Source organism: Delphinapterus leucas, chromosome 8 (genome assembly GCF_059928025.1).
Source record: "Delphinapterus leucas isolate spDelLeu-1000000601 "Yukka" chromosome 8, BTC_Dleu_Yukka2, whole genome shotgun sequence".
Taxonomy (NCBI): domain Eukaryota; kingdom Metazoa; phylum Chordata; class Mammalia; order Artiodactyla; family Monodontidae; genus Delphinapterus; species Delphinapterus leucas.
This window is the reverse complement of record NC_143136.1, coordinates 66659406-66674805: the sequence shown is the minus strand read 5'-3', so window position 1 is coordinate 66674805 and position 15400 is coordinate 66659406. Positions and strand designations below refer to the sequence as shown.

At 34.3% G+C, this 15400-nt stretch overlaps 1 protein-coding gene across 2 annotated transcripts in view; it reads left to right on the top strand.

Moving 5' to 3' along the window:
* Positions 1-15400, top strand: part of LOC111172813 (sodium channel protein type 2 subunit alpha) — a 90974-nt gene that overhangs the window by 45118 nt on the left and 30456 nt on the right. For both annotated transcript variants that reach the window (XM_022569921.3, XM_022569926.2), the window contains exons 15-16: positions 657-1013; positions 6589-7068. In XM_022569921.3, coding sequence (XP_022425629.1) covers positions 657-1013; positions 6589-7068 — 837 coding nt within the window. The remainder of the gene's footprint in view (positions 1-656; positions 1014-6588; positions 7069-15400) is intronic.

The window sequence follows — 15400 nt, the reverse complement described above, 5'->3', positions numbered from 1 at the left end:
GTAGTGGAGAGCCATTCCACACTATAATGAGTTGATTAATTAAATCACTGAAGACATAAAGGTTGACAAAATACAGCTTTTTACTCAAGTCCAAGTATTTCTTCCTTGAATATAATAAATCTCCTTTAAAATACAGCCTAATATTACAGCAAGCTACAGATATAGCAGTCCAGAGATTTAAAGAAATTAGTTGGTTTTTCTCTTGTACCTTATATAAGTGTTGTTTGCACTTGTGCATTTCAGCATTATATTTCAAGTACACTGAAAAATGTATCCACTTTGGGCTTTTAAATAATGAGAGCCTCTACTTTTCTGAAAGAGTCTTTTCTAATTAATCACCACTAATGTTAGATATCTCAGTTCCTTACAGAAAAACAAAAAGAATAGTATAAATGCTTATGTAAGATTCAGGAATATTTGGTGACTCTTATTCTTTGCATGCTGATGAAAAACTGTATAATTATTTTATTTACAATATAAACTATTTCAAAATGAAAAATATCCCATGGTAACAAACTAATACATTTGCCAGATAATAGTTTGGCACATGAATAATCCATCACCTAAAATTGAGACACTGTAGACTTTTCCTACAAACAAATATGCAGATTCTTCAGAATGCAGAGCAGTAATGGCCTTCTTGCTTTTGTTTCCAGCTCAGAGTTTTCAAATTGGCAAAATCTTGGCCGACTCTGAACATGCTGATAAAGATCATTGGCAATTCAGTGGGGGCTCTGGGTAACCTCACCTTGGTGTTGGCCATCATCGTCTTCATTTTTGCCGTGGTCGGCATGCAGCTCTTTGGTAAGAGCTACAAAGAATGTGTCTGCAAGATTTCCAATGATTGTGAACTCCCGCGCTGGCACATGCATGACTTCTTCCACTCCTTCCTGATTGTGTTCCGAGTGCTGTGTGGAGAGTGGATAGAGACCATGTGGGACTGCATGGAGGTCGCCGGTCAAACCATGTGCCTTACTGTCTTCATGATGGTCATGGTCATTGGAAACCTGGTGGTATGTGGTAAAACATTTTTCTCATTTTCAGTAAAAGACAATGTAACCATGAAAAAGTATGTTCAACTGAGGAATGTTTTGAATGTTTTTTTTTTAAATCAATTCTCAATTTTCATGATGGCAGGAGTCAGGTATAGCTCAGACTATTGAAATCCACATGAACTCTTTTTAAATATTTCCTTATTCATTATTTTTATTTTTATTTTTTCCAATTTTATTGAGCTATAATTGATATGCAACATAAACTCTTAAAATGTCTTTTGAACCAAAGCTGTTCTTCATCTCTGTACCTCTTATTGATCATGGAGAGGGCCATTTTTGGCTTTTATATTTCAGTTCTTGTACTAAAGCATGGAAGTGCCATGAAGAGCAGTCATTCATTTTATTTATAAGTACTAATAATAGTATCACTTGAAAATGTTTCAAATTTGGGTTCTCTACAAGTTGGAGTTTAAAAAAAATAGTGATAATCTCAGTCCATTAAAAGCACATAAGGTAATTAATTGTTGCCTAGAAACTACAGTATGAACAAGTAACACTGACTTAAGAATCACCTGTTTATCATTTCTGTGTAAAATGAACCATGTCCAACACATCTCTGCTGAGTCCTGGAGGCATGGGAAAGATGATAGGAAGATATATATGGCATTGTGATATGACATTTACCTAAACAGGAGTAAAAATAGGAACTAGTAAGTGAAAAAATGTGAAAGTGAAGTGTTATATGTCAAGTTCACAAGATGGAAACTTTGCTTTACAGTGGCAAGGATGATCAGGCAAGGCTTTGCTAAGGAGTTCAGCCCTGAAATATCTTTACTGAGATGTAAGATTTAGCTCGGTAAGAAGAAAGGTAGACTGTCCCAAGCCAGGGAACAGTGGACCCAGTGGTTGGGGAAGAAAGGACAGTAGATTCTCTAAGAGGGATCAGGCTCTTATACTTTAAATATAAAGTTATTATACTAAGGTGCTTGATTAGGCCCCAGTCCAGTGGAATAGTCATAACCAATATTTTAAAGTATGCAATTTATAGACTTAATTTCCTTTCACATCAAAGCAACTTCCAATTCCCCAGAGGAAAAGAAAAGGGAGGGGGAAAAAAAGCAAAAGATTATCATTTATTTCTATTTATCCCAAGATTTCAACCTCCTCAGTATTAGCTTAGATAATTCTGACCTCTTCTTAAAATAACAACAAACATGAACAGTGTACAATCCAGAAATATGAACAGTGGCCTAAAACAATAAACATTTATTAATTATTTCATAGTTTCTGTGGGTCTGAAATTTGGGGGCACCTTATCTGGGTGCTTCTGGCTTTGGGTCTGTCATAAGGTTGCTGTCAAGATGTTGGCAGGGAACTCAGTTATCTTGACTAAGACAGGAGGATCAGCTTCTAAGAAGGCTCACTCTCATGGCTATTGGCAGGAGGTCCCAATTCCTCTTTGTTGGCTGTTGGTAGAAGGCTTCAGTTTTTCTCCACATGTATCTCACCATAGGGTTGTTGATTATTTCATGACATGGCAACTGGCTTCTCCCAGAGCAGGTGACACAAAACAAAGGGCAAGGAGAAAGCCCTCTTTATGTTCTAATCTTGAAGTCACGTACTGTCACTTCTGCCATATTGTATTCATTAGAAGCTAGTCACTAAAAAGAACTCACACTTAAGAAAAAGGGATTGGGCTTTCACTTTTGAAGAGAAGAGTATCAAATAATTTATATACATAAATATATATATATATTTTTTGGTTTTGACCATGCTGCGTGGCATGCAGGATTTTAGTTCCCCAACCAGGGATCAAACCCGTGCCCCCTGCAATGGAAGTGTGGAGTCCTAACCACTGGACTGCCAGGGAATTCCCCTGTAGATTTACTTTAAAGCCACCACAATTCCAAATACAACTTGCTTGCTTTCAGAAAAGTGCAATATTGCATAGAACAGAAAGAAATGGTCATAAGGTTAATAGAAAAGAAACAAAGAAAAGGTCATAGGTTTGATTTTAGATTTGATTTGATTTCATTTATATATTTGGCATACATTGGAAGAAAAGAATAAAAGGCAGAGAACAGAACCCTTTATGACAACAATGAGTGAGCAGATCAGACACAAGCAACAGGGAATTCATAGTGGGAGTAGTAGAAAGTAAGTTTGGGGCCAAACTGTGTAGAGTTTAATTTATGAAAAGGGTGACTTTGCATAACAAAATTGGAGTTTTTCTGTAGGCAATTCAGAGCTACAGATGGCTTTTTATCAGGAAAGTGACAATGAGCAAGTGAGATTTTGGTAGAATTCATGTAGCCAGAAAACACAGAGTGAACTTAAAGAGAAGGAAACTCAACATATCACATGTCATCTATTAGTTTACTGAAATAAGACACATGTCTCTAACTGTATGGAGGATTCAAGTTGAAAGAGAATTTCAGGAAGTATCCATACCGATGGATGACATTTAATATTAATTTGGATGGCTGTATATGCATAAAAAGATATAGCCTATAAAATAATAATTTCCATCCAATGGCATAAATTTAAATTAAAAAAAAATTTTTTTATTTTTGGGTGCATTGGGTCTTCGTTGCTGTGCGCGGGCTTTCTCTAGTTGCGGCGAGCCGGGGCTACTCTTCGTTGCAGTGCACGGGCTTCTCATTGTGATGGCTTCTCTTGTTGCGGAGCACGGGCTCTAGGCACACGGGCTTCAGTAATTGTGGCACGTGGGCTCAGTAGTTGTGGCTTGCAAGCTCTAGAGCGCAGGCTTAGTAGTTGTGGTGCATGGGCTTAGTTGCTCCGTGGCATGTGGGATCTTCCCAGACCAGGGCTCAAACCCATGTTCCCTGCATTGGCAGGTGGATTCTCAACCACTGTGCCACCAGGGAAGCCCTAAGTTCTGTACATTTTTTTAAAAATTAAAGAATCTCCCTTTTTTTTTTTTTACTATAAGTTAAAAAATAGTCCTCCTTTTGTGATATCTTGGATATTTTTTCTGGAGTAACTAGGTAGTAATAGTATCTGTCATGTTTACCACTATTAAGGAAATGTGTTCATATCACATTTGCTTAAATAAGACTGACTGAAACTGATGCAGTGCCTCCTACAATCCTTCCTTCTCATCCTCACCAGAAAGGATAATGTCCCCCAAAGACAAGCTGACATAACTTCCTGTTAACACATGTAAACTTCTGTATGGTGCTCCACCACGAGAAGTGTGAGTAACCACTGCCTAGTCCACAGACAAGACAGAGGTTTGGCCACAGACTGCTTTTCCCCAGGCTATTATTCTTGGTTTGCTAACACTATGGCCAGAAATCCTCTTATAGGTTCAAGGCAAGTGCTGCAGAAGGAAAATACGATTTTTTGAAGATTACCGCTTCTAGAAGTAGCCACCGCAGTCTCGTCTGTGTCTAAGAGAAGGTGGAGCATTAGCACACAGGAGGGATGTGAAAGTTTTGGGTTCTTCTCACCAATTAGGAATCAGGATGGAGGGACTTCCCTGGTGGTGCAGTAGTTAGGACTCCACATTTCCACTGCAGGGGGCACGATCCCTGGTTGGGAACTAAGATCCTGCGTGCCCGTGGTGCGGCCAAAAAAAAAAAAAAAAATAGAATCAGGATGGAGACAGTATTGATACATGCAATATATTTCAATCCTGAACCTCAAATGGAAATTATTATTCCAAGAGACTGGGGGACGTGTGAGTCATTTTCACTCAATGAGCTCTGCCCATGACCACGTGTGAGACAGGTTTCCAGGTTTCAGTCCCTGAGTAAGTTAGTTGAACTGTATTCCCTTAAATTGCCTTTGATCACAACCAACACCTTGGCCAGTTGTTATGCAGATCAATCCCCTGTGGTAACAAAGGAGCCCTAGAAAGAGATTAGCTTGCTCACACAAACATTTCCAAGAAAAAAGATAAATTGAAAGATAGTATAACAGAGAGTAGGTTGTATCGTAGTATTAATAACAGTGATAATAACAGCTAAACTTTCTCAAGGGTTTACATGTGCCAGTAGCTTTGTGAGAGCCACATGGATTTTCTAATTGAATCCTTACAACAATCTTGTAAGCTTAGCACTGGGAAAATTGACAGAAACTGGATTCTTACCCAACATTATAATTCTAATGAGAAAGGGGAGCAGGCCATATAGATATAACAGTAAATGACACAAGTAGATACCTGTTCCAGTGCTTTGAAGAGGAACTATAAGTTGGATCTCACTCTGGGAAGGTTGATTGATATTTGTCAAGAAAAAGTTCCTAATAGAAAAGTTCATTAATAAACCTTAGGAAATCAAATCTAGAAAAAAATTATGGTACCAAAATTGTTTTATAATGGATAAAACCCAAATGTAGCATTTAATTTTTTTCTCTTGCATCTGTTTTTTCATCCAAAAAGTAAATTCAAGGCAAATCACAATAAAATATAACTTTATTGGTAAATTTCTGATGTGAAGGAGCAGGTCTTAGTATGAATACTAGCAGATGTGGTATAGCAATTGAAAGATGTCAATATAGACTCACAGAATTATGTGCAGTCCTTGTTGGGTCTTATAGGTTTTTACCTTTCTTACCACAATTGGTTAGACTAACTCGTACTGGTTAGACAAAGGAACTCTGAGCCTCATTAGCTTATTGGAAAGATAGGAATATAGCAAGAATGCAGCATCCTTTTCATTGGAGTTTTACTTAAAATTTTTTCTAGGATTCCTCTTCTGTACTATTTACTTTTTGTCTTTGGATCCCTTCAGGGCCATATCCTTCTTTTTTGTTCTGTATGCTTGAATAGTCAGGGACTCATGAACATTATCAATCAAATTCTGAAAAAAATTATATTACTTGGTCTTGTGCCTATGGGAGTACTCTGTTCCTTAGTAAATTACCTCTTTTTGAGTGTACACAGTGGGTTTATGGTCACTAATCTTTTCACTCACTCATATCAGTGGGTCCTATTTTTGGAGACCCAAGTTATAGACTAATTAGTGGTCTCTAACCATTTCTTTATAGTATTTCCAACCACTGTATAAATCTAGTGGCCATTATTTTCTGAACCAAAAACTGGGAACTTTGATCTAGCAGTAGGTATATATATTTTTTAAATAGACAAGTTATCCAAAGTGCAAAAATTGGTACAAACACATAAAAATAAAATCATATTTAAATATATTGGAATCATCTTTGGCTTCAGGAATAAAACTATAATAAATTATCCGTGTCCTGGAAAACCCAAGTTACATGGGGAAAATACTTAACATCCCAATAAAAGGTTTTTTTCTTTTTCACTGTATAGATATCTAGATAGCTAAAATTTTAAATTTGGAATTGAACTTAATATAGAAGTTTTACGCAACAGTGGTTTCAGTAATTTTGCAATGACTAAAAAGAAATTAGTGTTAATAGTATTGTTTTATATTGGCCAGGTATTTATTTCATTCACCTTTTTTTTTTTCCAGGATAGTTTAACATAAACTAGAAAGAATACCTATCAGCAAAAAGTGAGGTGTAAGAACAGCTTTGGAAAATTTGTAGTTTGGAGCAATAGAAACAACAGAATGTTTTGATCACCAATTTTCCTATTGTGTTTTAGGTTCTGAACCTCTTCCTGGCCTTACTCTTGAGTTCATTCAGTTCTGACAATCTTGCCGCCACTGATGATGATAATGAAATGAATAATCTCCAGATTGCTGTGGGAAGGATGCAGAAAGGAATTGATTATGTTAAAAGAAAAATACGTGAATTTATTCAGAAAGCCTTTGTTAGAAAGCAGAAAGCTTTAGATGAAATTAAACCTCTTGAAGATCTAAATAACAAAAAAGACAGCTGTATTTCCAACCATACCACCATAGAAATAGGCAAAGACCTCAATTATCTCAAAGATGGAAATGGAACTACCAGTGGCATAGGCAGCAGTGTAGAAAAATATGTTGTGGATGAAAGTGATTACATGTCCTTTATAAACAACCCCAGCCTCACTGTGACTGTACCAATTGCTGTCGGAGAATCTGACTTTGAAAATTTAAATACTGAAGAATTCAGCAGCGAGTCAGATATGGAGGAAAGCAAAGAGGTAGGAATTTCTACGTCAGAAGATACTTTGGTGTTGTGTATGCTTTAAACTATCAGACTTTTAAAAATTATATTTTCTTTCTGTAAGAAAATAGGAAATATCTATTGACACAATTTCTATGGCAAAATTGGTGATAGATAAATTGACAGTACCTTAATATATAACTAGACAAATGATATGTTGACTCATTTTTTCAAATATTCACCATTTTGAATTATTGATAATATAAATATTCATATTAATATGAATTTTTGTGGATTTTAAATAATTTTTGATTTGTGAACACTGCCTCAGTTTATACACTTTCTTCCTTATAATTCTCCCACAATGGTAGTTTTTTTGTATGTACTAGAACAATACTTGGTCAGAGGGCAGTTCCAATTCTCATTTTGCTACATTCTTGGCTCTTATGGAATAATTTATAAACTGTGATCTTATTTAGTTTTCACAGGCATATTTATTAATGGAAGTATGATTGGGATATTGACTTGATATTTACATATAGTTTCATGTTTCCTGAAGTAAATAATTTTTTAAAGGAAGTGAAGGTAGTGATGAAGAATCAGGTTGAAAATGTTTTTAACCCTACTGAACCCAGTACATGCTCTCTAAACAAACAAAAAGCCTTGATACATTATAGAATGTAAAATTCTAAATTTACCAACTACAGTTAAGAGTCTTGGTAGTTTAAAGAATTCTTTGATTTACTAGAAGAGTATAAATACCAGGATATGTTCCTGGTTTGTTTATAGGTTAATAAGCACAGAGTTGGGAATAAAGAGAAGGAATTAAAACCTTGATGTTTAACTACACAAAAATGAAGACAGAATTCCCAACAATTAAAGCTTGCATAAACAAATAAAAATAACAACGAAAAACAAAGATTCATTCTTTTTTTGTCATTTGAAGTGATTGACAGGGAACAAAAATACCTCTATTATTATTCTCATCCTAAGAAAGATGATTTGGGGGAGTTTGAGATGCTGAAGGGTACAGTTTAAGTAGTGCAACAAAGTCACAAAAATTAGGGATCAGTTAATAAAATTATGAGCAAAAATATATTTCTAAGAAAGGAACCTTAGATATTTCAATCAGTATTACTATATTTATTCTATAAGATTACTGAAGAAGACGCTATTTCCATTTGTTCTTGTTTGTAAGATAGGTAGTATTGCTAATTCAGGGATTACATAGAAGTAGATGTTAAATGTGAAATTCAGAGAAAGTTTAAATATAGGTACTAAAATTAGCATATAGGTAACAAGGCCATAGCTACTAGTTTCACAAAATAACAGATGAGATTAAAGGGGAAAATTTTAAAACCTTATAGCCTGGGACAAATAATTGCTGTAATTAGTTGAACTCAATTGTTCACTAATAAGATCATTATTTTAAAACTGACTAATATCTTAAGATCTAGTTAATAAAATGTTGGATAATAAGCATATTTGATTGGGCTATGCTGAAAGGATGGGGACTAACTTCTGGCATTGTATATTACTAGAAACTAAAGTCAGCATTTGGAAGATAGAATTTGGTCATTAAATTTTAATATATATTCCCCTCTCATTATTTTGACATTATACCTAATAGCAAATATCTCCCTTACAGTACAGAAGTCAATTTTTATTTTTAGCTAGTAAAAAATGTATTAACTAAGAATGAATTATGGAGAATCAAATGTTGAAGCCATCAGTCAATTTAAACTTCCGGCTGAGGATCTTTTGAGGTATGGTTAACTCATCACCCAGTCTTCCTAATTTTCAGAAATTTTAAAGCCTCAGACTTCTCCAAAGGAGCATGTATTTTGCCTCATCTCAAACCATTGTGTTTGACATTAGAGAATTATCTAGTTAAGGTGGGGCTTATAGAAGGAAAAATCCAAACTCTTCCCAGTTTCTTTTGTTACCATTGAGCTTTTATATCTGTTTTCTGTTTGAGTTAGGTACTCCAAAGTAATATATGTGAAGTCAGCACTTTGGAATTGGAGGCAGAGAACTGATCTGCCAGTTGAAAGTAGACAGAATTATTTTATTGCTTTAGCTGTAGAGTCCTTTCAATACTTTCCCATCATAGTGATTGTTACTTGTGTGCTAAAATTTATTATTTGGTGAAATTTTTAATTATGGCTTTATATCAGACTTCCTAAATATAAGCTCATAGACAAATAAAGGATTAGAGCAATAGTCTAGGAAGGGACTATGTGCATGTTTTAATTTTTTGGTATTTTACCTTGTAACTCTACACTAGAAAACAAAAGAGAACTGACATAATTATTCAAGAATTGCAAATATTCCCACCTCAGATATCTTTTTAGTGCTCTGCCTTCAAGTTAGTTTTGTCTGGTCATTTTCTTAACTGGTAGGTTTGGATTGTGCTGTTAAATATCACATGTGGAGTATTAATAAATGGAATAAGGCTAATTGACATTCTTTTCTAAATGATTTGAAAAATTAAAGGAAAAAAACGGAGCACCTTTTAATTTTTGGAATGCCTAATGAATTCCTTTTTATAGGGCAGACTAACCAAGTGGACCCAGAGGTTGTTTAGGTGTTTGAACTAAATCCTCTTCTATTTTATCTTTGCCAAATTTGTGTGATTCTTTGACAGCTTTCTGTAGATTCTCTAGAGTATATTATTTTAAATTCATATCTTAATTATATGTTTTAACTCATGTTATTTTGACTATATATAATGTAATTCCTTTCATACTTTGTGATTTTGAATGATTGATTTTTCTTATAGAGTTTTAATAATGTTGAAGCCGCAATGATTATTTTTCAAAGTGAAATTTACTAGTGCAATATGGTGACCTTCACTGCTTACCGTTCTTACTTCTCACAGGGGTAAAATCAAGCTGGAGCCATCAAGAATGCAGCTCTGGTGTTTTTTAACCAGCCAGAGGCTCGTGCCACCACTTTTATCCAGGTTACCTAAGCAAGTTGTACATATATAAATATAATTAGTTTCTAAATGAATTTTGACTGGCCTGCATGTTACTCAGCTACATTCCTTGCCCATCCATTGGCAGTAAAATAAAAACATGCACAGCTGCTCTTATGCTGAGTCATAAAGCATGGTCAGGCAAGTCTGGCAACCCTAACTTTTTTTTAAAAATGAGTTAGCTGCTAATTTTCTTACATAGATTTTTATAGAAATTACATTCAGTGAAAAGTAAAAGTGCATGCCTTTATGAATTATTTAGTTACCATTTAACATAACAGAGTTTTGAACGTGCTAAGGGTCTAAAAGGAGAAATATAAGATACTCTTTGAAAAACTCTTGCAGAAAGCTTTCTCTCCCCTGCCCTTTTCTTAAATAAATAAAGCCCCAATGAGTGTACTTTGTTGGTATTTTTTTGTTCAGTGTCATATTAAATTTTTCTGAAGGGTAATCTGCAAATTAAAGCAATCCCTTATTCATGTGCAAACTTCCTAAAGGATGTTTTAATGTGATTAGAATGTAAATGAATTGGAATGTTATGTTTTGGCTGCTACCAGCATGGGTACAATTTTTATCTGCTTCATATCAGAGAAAATGCCATCTCTCTATTTAGCACTTTACCAAAAGTTCTTTGTATTTAGAATACAATTCCCTTGGAGAATCGGTTGATATTTACCCCTAAAACTCTTGAGAATGAAAGAAAAGGAAATACATTTTATACACCAAAAGAAAGGAAGGAAGCAAGGAAGGAAGGAAGGAAGGAAGGAAATAAGTGTTATAGGTGGTATATTCATTCTGAAAAGAGATCTGGAATCCACTTTCTTCATCGTGTTGCTCCTCTGTACTTGGTGTTTTTGTCTCTCTTTTATTTCATCCAGACCTGCTGGGAAACTTTCTCTTGAAGGATATTATTTAAATATATCATGCACTGCAAATTCATATAGGAAGAGAATCAGTGTGAGCTTTTGCTCCTTTCGTGTTTATTAAATGAAGGGACTTCCTAGTCACACAACTAAGACAGTGAATGTAACACCTTTCTATGGGCTCCATTTGGAGGACCTTTCATTTCCTGATGTTGAAATCACAGTTTTGTGCTAAAATATGTTAATCAAATTGCTCAACCCAACTTAGTTATTTTCAAGAAATGTTAATTAAATGTTTTGTCACTTAGTTGCAGTTTCCTCTCCTTCTACCATTAAAATCGTAAAACAACCCTAACATAAGCATATTTGCCTCTTTGGAAGGAGCAATAATCATGCCATTTTGGGAACATTCTTTTATATCTTAGAACAAAATATTCAGTCACTGGCATTCTACATTCATGAAAGATAATGCCTTATATTGGAGGAATGAAACCAATATCATTGGTCATATAAAGTGAGACCCAAGGTAAAAAATGCTCACAACTAAACACAGATACATACTAAAAACATATACACAGGGACTAGAGAGAATTATTTTTTCCTATTATATGTTAATTCTTCAGAAAAGTGTGAGATTTGACTCCTTAGGATAATGGCTTGTTTTTCCTAGTTTCTTAGAAAGAGGTAAGTTAGTTTTCTTATTCTCTGAGTATCATTTTCCAAGTTCCTGTGTAGAGAGGTGTATGAGGGAAAGTGACAATCAGGAATATCGTCTACCAGTATTTAAGAGATTTAGCTGGAGTAAGTGTGGTGGAACACAAACTAAGTAGAACTGATGCAAATGACTTCATTTATTCTCACCCTCACATTATTACACTTTCCAACTTCCTTGAATATGTCTCTGGCCAGAAAACACTGTCTGCTCCCTAAAAGAGTAGTATACTGAATTCCAACACAAGGGGTAGGAAGGGAGAGAAGGATGTGTAGAGATGGTTTGGGTAAGCAGTGGTAGAGTGGTTTCAATAGAAACCCATCTATAATTTTATACTGGAGAATGTGTAGTCTTCAAGGGAAAGTTTTCCAGTGGGATAGTGATTAAAGGGTAAAAAAAGCTCTAAATATCCTTAATGTAAGAACAAAATTGACCAAACATGTGTCTTTGGGGCACTGTTAATATGCTGAGGGGTAAGTCAGCACGACGTAAGGGTTACTTTTGCCATCCCAAGACATATTTAAGACCCTGCTATTTATGGATCATAGAATTTTATAATGTATCTATTATAGAGACAAAAATGATTATCTGATAATATAGTGTGATGATAATGATAGTTTTGATTTTGCCTTCTTCCTTATTAAGAAGAGCAGTTCCTTTCTAGTATTAATGTATCACTTTGGCCTTAGGCCTATCCCAAAGTAAGCATAACCATTACTTTCATTGTTTCGATGTTAAGATTTTTCATGTAAAATGACCTAGAGTTCTTTAAGTACAGATTAGGATCCATGTGGAACAAAAGATTGCCATTTGTGGTGACCAAAATAGTTAGATATGGAATATTTGATTTAATCTATATTTGAATTATCTCTTTTCTAAAAAAATTCCAATTTCTTTTATTGACTAAGTTTAGAATATACATTTTCCCCCAAATATATACAATATTTACTAATTACGTTTTCTCAAAAATATATCTTAACTTCATAATAAGAAAAAAAAGTGTGCCTTTGAAAAACTTAACAAGAAGTGATGTTTTCCCTCCCTTTTTCTGTTGTGATTAATTATTTTCAAAAATACTTTTACTTTCTGAAAGAAGGACTATGAGTCTGGCATGTAGATGTTTAACAATAGTTTGGAAAGTAAAAGTTAGAAGTATAATGTTTAAAAACATGAAGTGAAATACTGTGTGTCTTGAAATTTATTTATTACATCATTAAGCAAAATATGATTCTGCCCTGTTTAACTCCTATGATTATAATTCCCCAGCACTTAGAGGAATCCAGCGGATTTTCAATAGTAAGAGCCCTGTAACATGAAGTTTTCACTAAAAAAAGAGGTTCAGCTCATATTTTCATCTGAAAATAAATGATTGTCAATGCCAGGCATAGCAAATAACAGTTTGTAATTCCTGTTTGATCTCTTGACTATCCTGACATTGAGGGAACATCCATATTTTCTTAAAGGTTGAGTAAGGAAGGGCTGTTCTAACAACATCATTCAGTCCACTTGTCTTCCAGCAAATAAGCACAAATAATAAAAAAGGAACCTAAACATCTAAATTTTACCAAAGGGAAGAATAGAACTTGAAAATAAAAAACTGGTTCTATTTCTAAGTAGTTAATATATTGGTCTCTTACTCATGTGGCATTTTACAGTGAATGGTGCCTAGATTGGAGAATTTACAAATAATCTTTATTTGAAAATTCTTCTTTTAAGTATATGAGTACTAATAATTCCATAGAATGATGTGTATTTGATAATTCTAATTGGTGAATTTGCACTGTAGTTAAAATTAATCATAATTATGACCTTATCTGAAGCTGAAGAGTTTTATATTCTTAATTTGATTCATTTGGTTTTTATTGGCTCTTTAAACATTTTAACTGTTTTCGTCAACATATTTTATGATATTATGATATTTGCCTCTTATGTGATTTTAAGGAAGTCATTGAATTGATGTTATCAAGAAAGATTTTATAAATCAGAATTTCTTGCCTATATCTCAGGCTTATTGTTTAAAGTAAACTTCTGTTTATAAAATATCCCAACATATGTTTAGCTTCACTCTACATTAATACATATAAAGATATGAATATAAGAAACCAATACTAAGTTCATGGTCATGAAACATGGGAATCAACAGTATCCCAACACTATCTTGAACCTACGATGTTTAATTACATATCACATCTACTAAATGTTTTAAATTGATAAAGATTGGCTTAACTTATGGATCATCAAATAAATTCTCTAGGGAATCCTAGCAAAGTGGGGTACAGAAGACCTAGAGTCCAGCTACTGACTCAGTATGACTTTTGACAAGATGATTAAAGCCACATTTCCTTCTCTACCTAGACACTGGGTTGGTTGGTGTTGAGGATTAATGTGTACCCTAGATTTTTTATTTGTAAACCAAATAAAGTTATTCAAGTAATAAATGTGACAGGTAGATCCTGTGCTGTTCCACATCAGGGAAAAGATGGAGGAGGATGAGATATTGCCTTTCCTAGAGAGGTTCCATTCTTTGCTGGGATTGTAGATCCATGTACATAGAGTAGAAACAGGAAAAACATTGTCAAAATGAGTCAGTCTTAGTTTTCCTGACTCCAGAGTTAAAGTACAGTTTACTTCGTAGTTTCATCATAGGTCTGGTTAATTGGAAGCCTGATGTTTAAACAGCACTTCAGATTCTAAGGGTTGTTGGTCATTACCTACACAATTTAGAATCTTGAAGGATTTGTGTTTCTCTGTACTTACATGAGAATATTATATGTATTCCCTTTAATGTAAAAGTAAGTATTAGATAGGAGGTGTTAGAAGTAGTTAGTGGTAGAATAAAATAGTGCGTGCATTGGTCATTCATTCATTTACCCAATAAACATCTATTAAACACAAACATTGTGATGGGTCCTAGGGATGTGCAGAGGTGGCAAAAGCATGATCTTTGCTTCGAAAGATTGTCTGGTGAGATACATCTTCTAGAAAAGCAGAATACTTTTATGTTGTACTTTTGAAAAAGTAATGATTTGACCTTTAAATATATAAATGTTTGGCTTCAATTAAAAAGATATCTATTAATTCTATGTCAGTACTAAGGCACTGCACTAAATGAAAGGCATTGTAGTTGATGTTACAGAGATCCTCTGGAAACTTTTGAACCAAGATTCCCTGGAATGTGTTGTCTGGTGACCTCTCCCAATCACTGTCAAGGACTAGCCTTCATTCTTTTATGAAGAAGTTCATTCATTCATTCATTTTTTAAAAATTGTTGAGTACCTGACGTGTAATATAGCCAGCACCGATGCAGGCTCTGATGCAGTCGTTTGCCAATGTGGAGCACCCTGAATATGGATTCTCATTTACCCCCAGGTCATCCCCCAATCTGTAATTGCAGTGTTATCCTTTTTCCTAAAAGGAATGTTTTCCATTTGTTATTGTGGGCTGTTTGTAGTTAGATTATATATGACCAAGCTTCACTTATTCTGATTACCTATGTCATGTTTCAATATCCAGTAAATGATAAGATCAGTATTTTCAGGTCCCTAATGTGTAACAGCTTTATGTGAATCAGATGGATGGGACTGATAGGTTAATTTAGCCATTTCTTAGTCAATTACATGTTTATAAACACAGCTACACTTATCAAAGAAAGAGTCTAATCAAAAGATGAAGGACAGGAAATTAGAAAAAGTCATATAATATTTCATTTAAAACAAAATATATTCAAATTTTAACAGTAAAGATATTATAATTGAGTATCTGTCTAGTATTGTGATATACTTGGTGAGTAGAAAAAGAAATCAACAAACTTCAG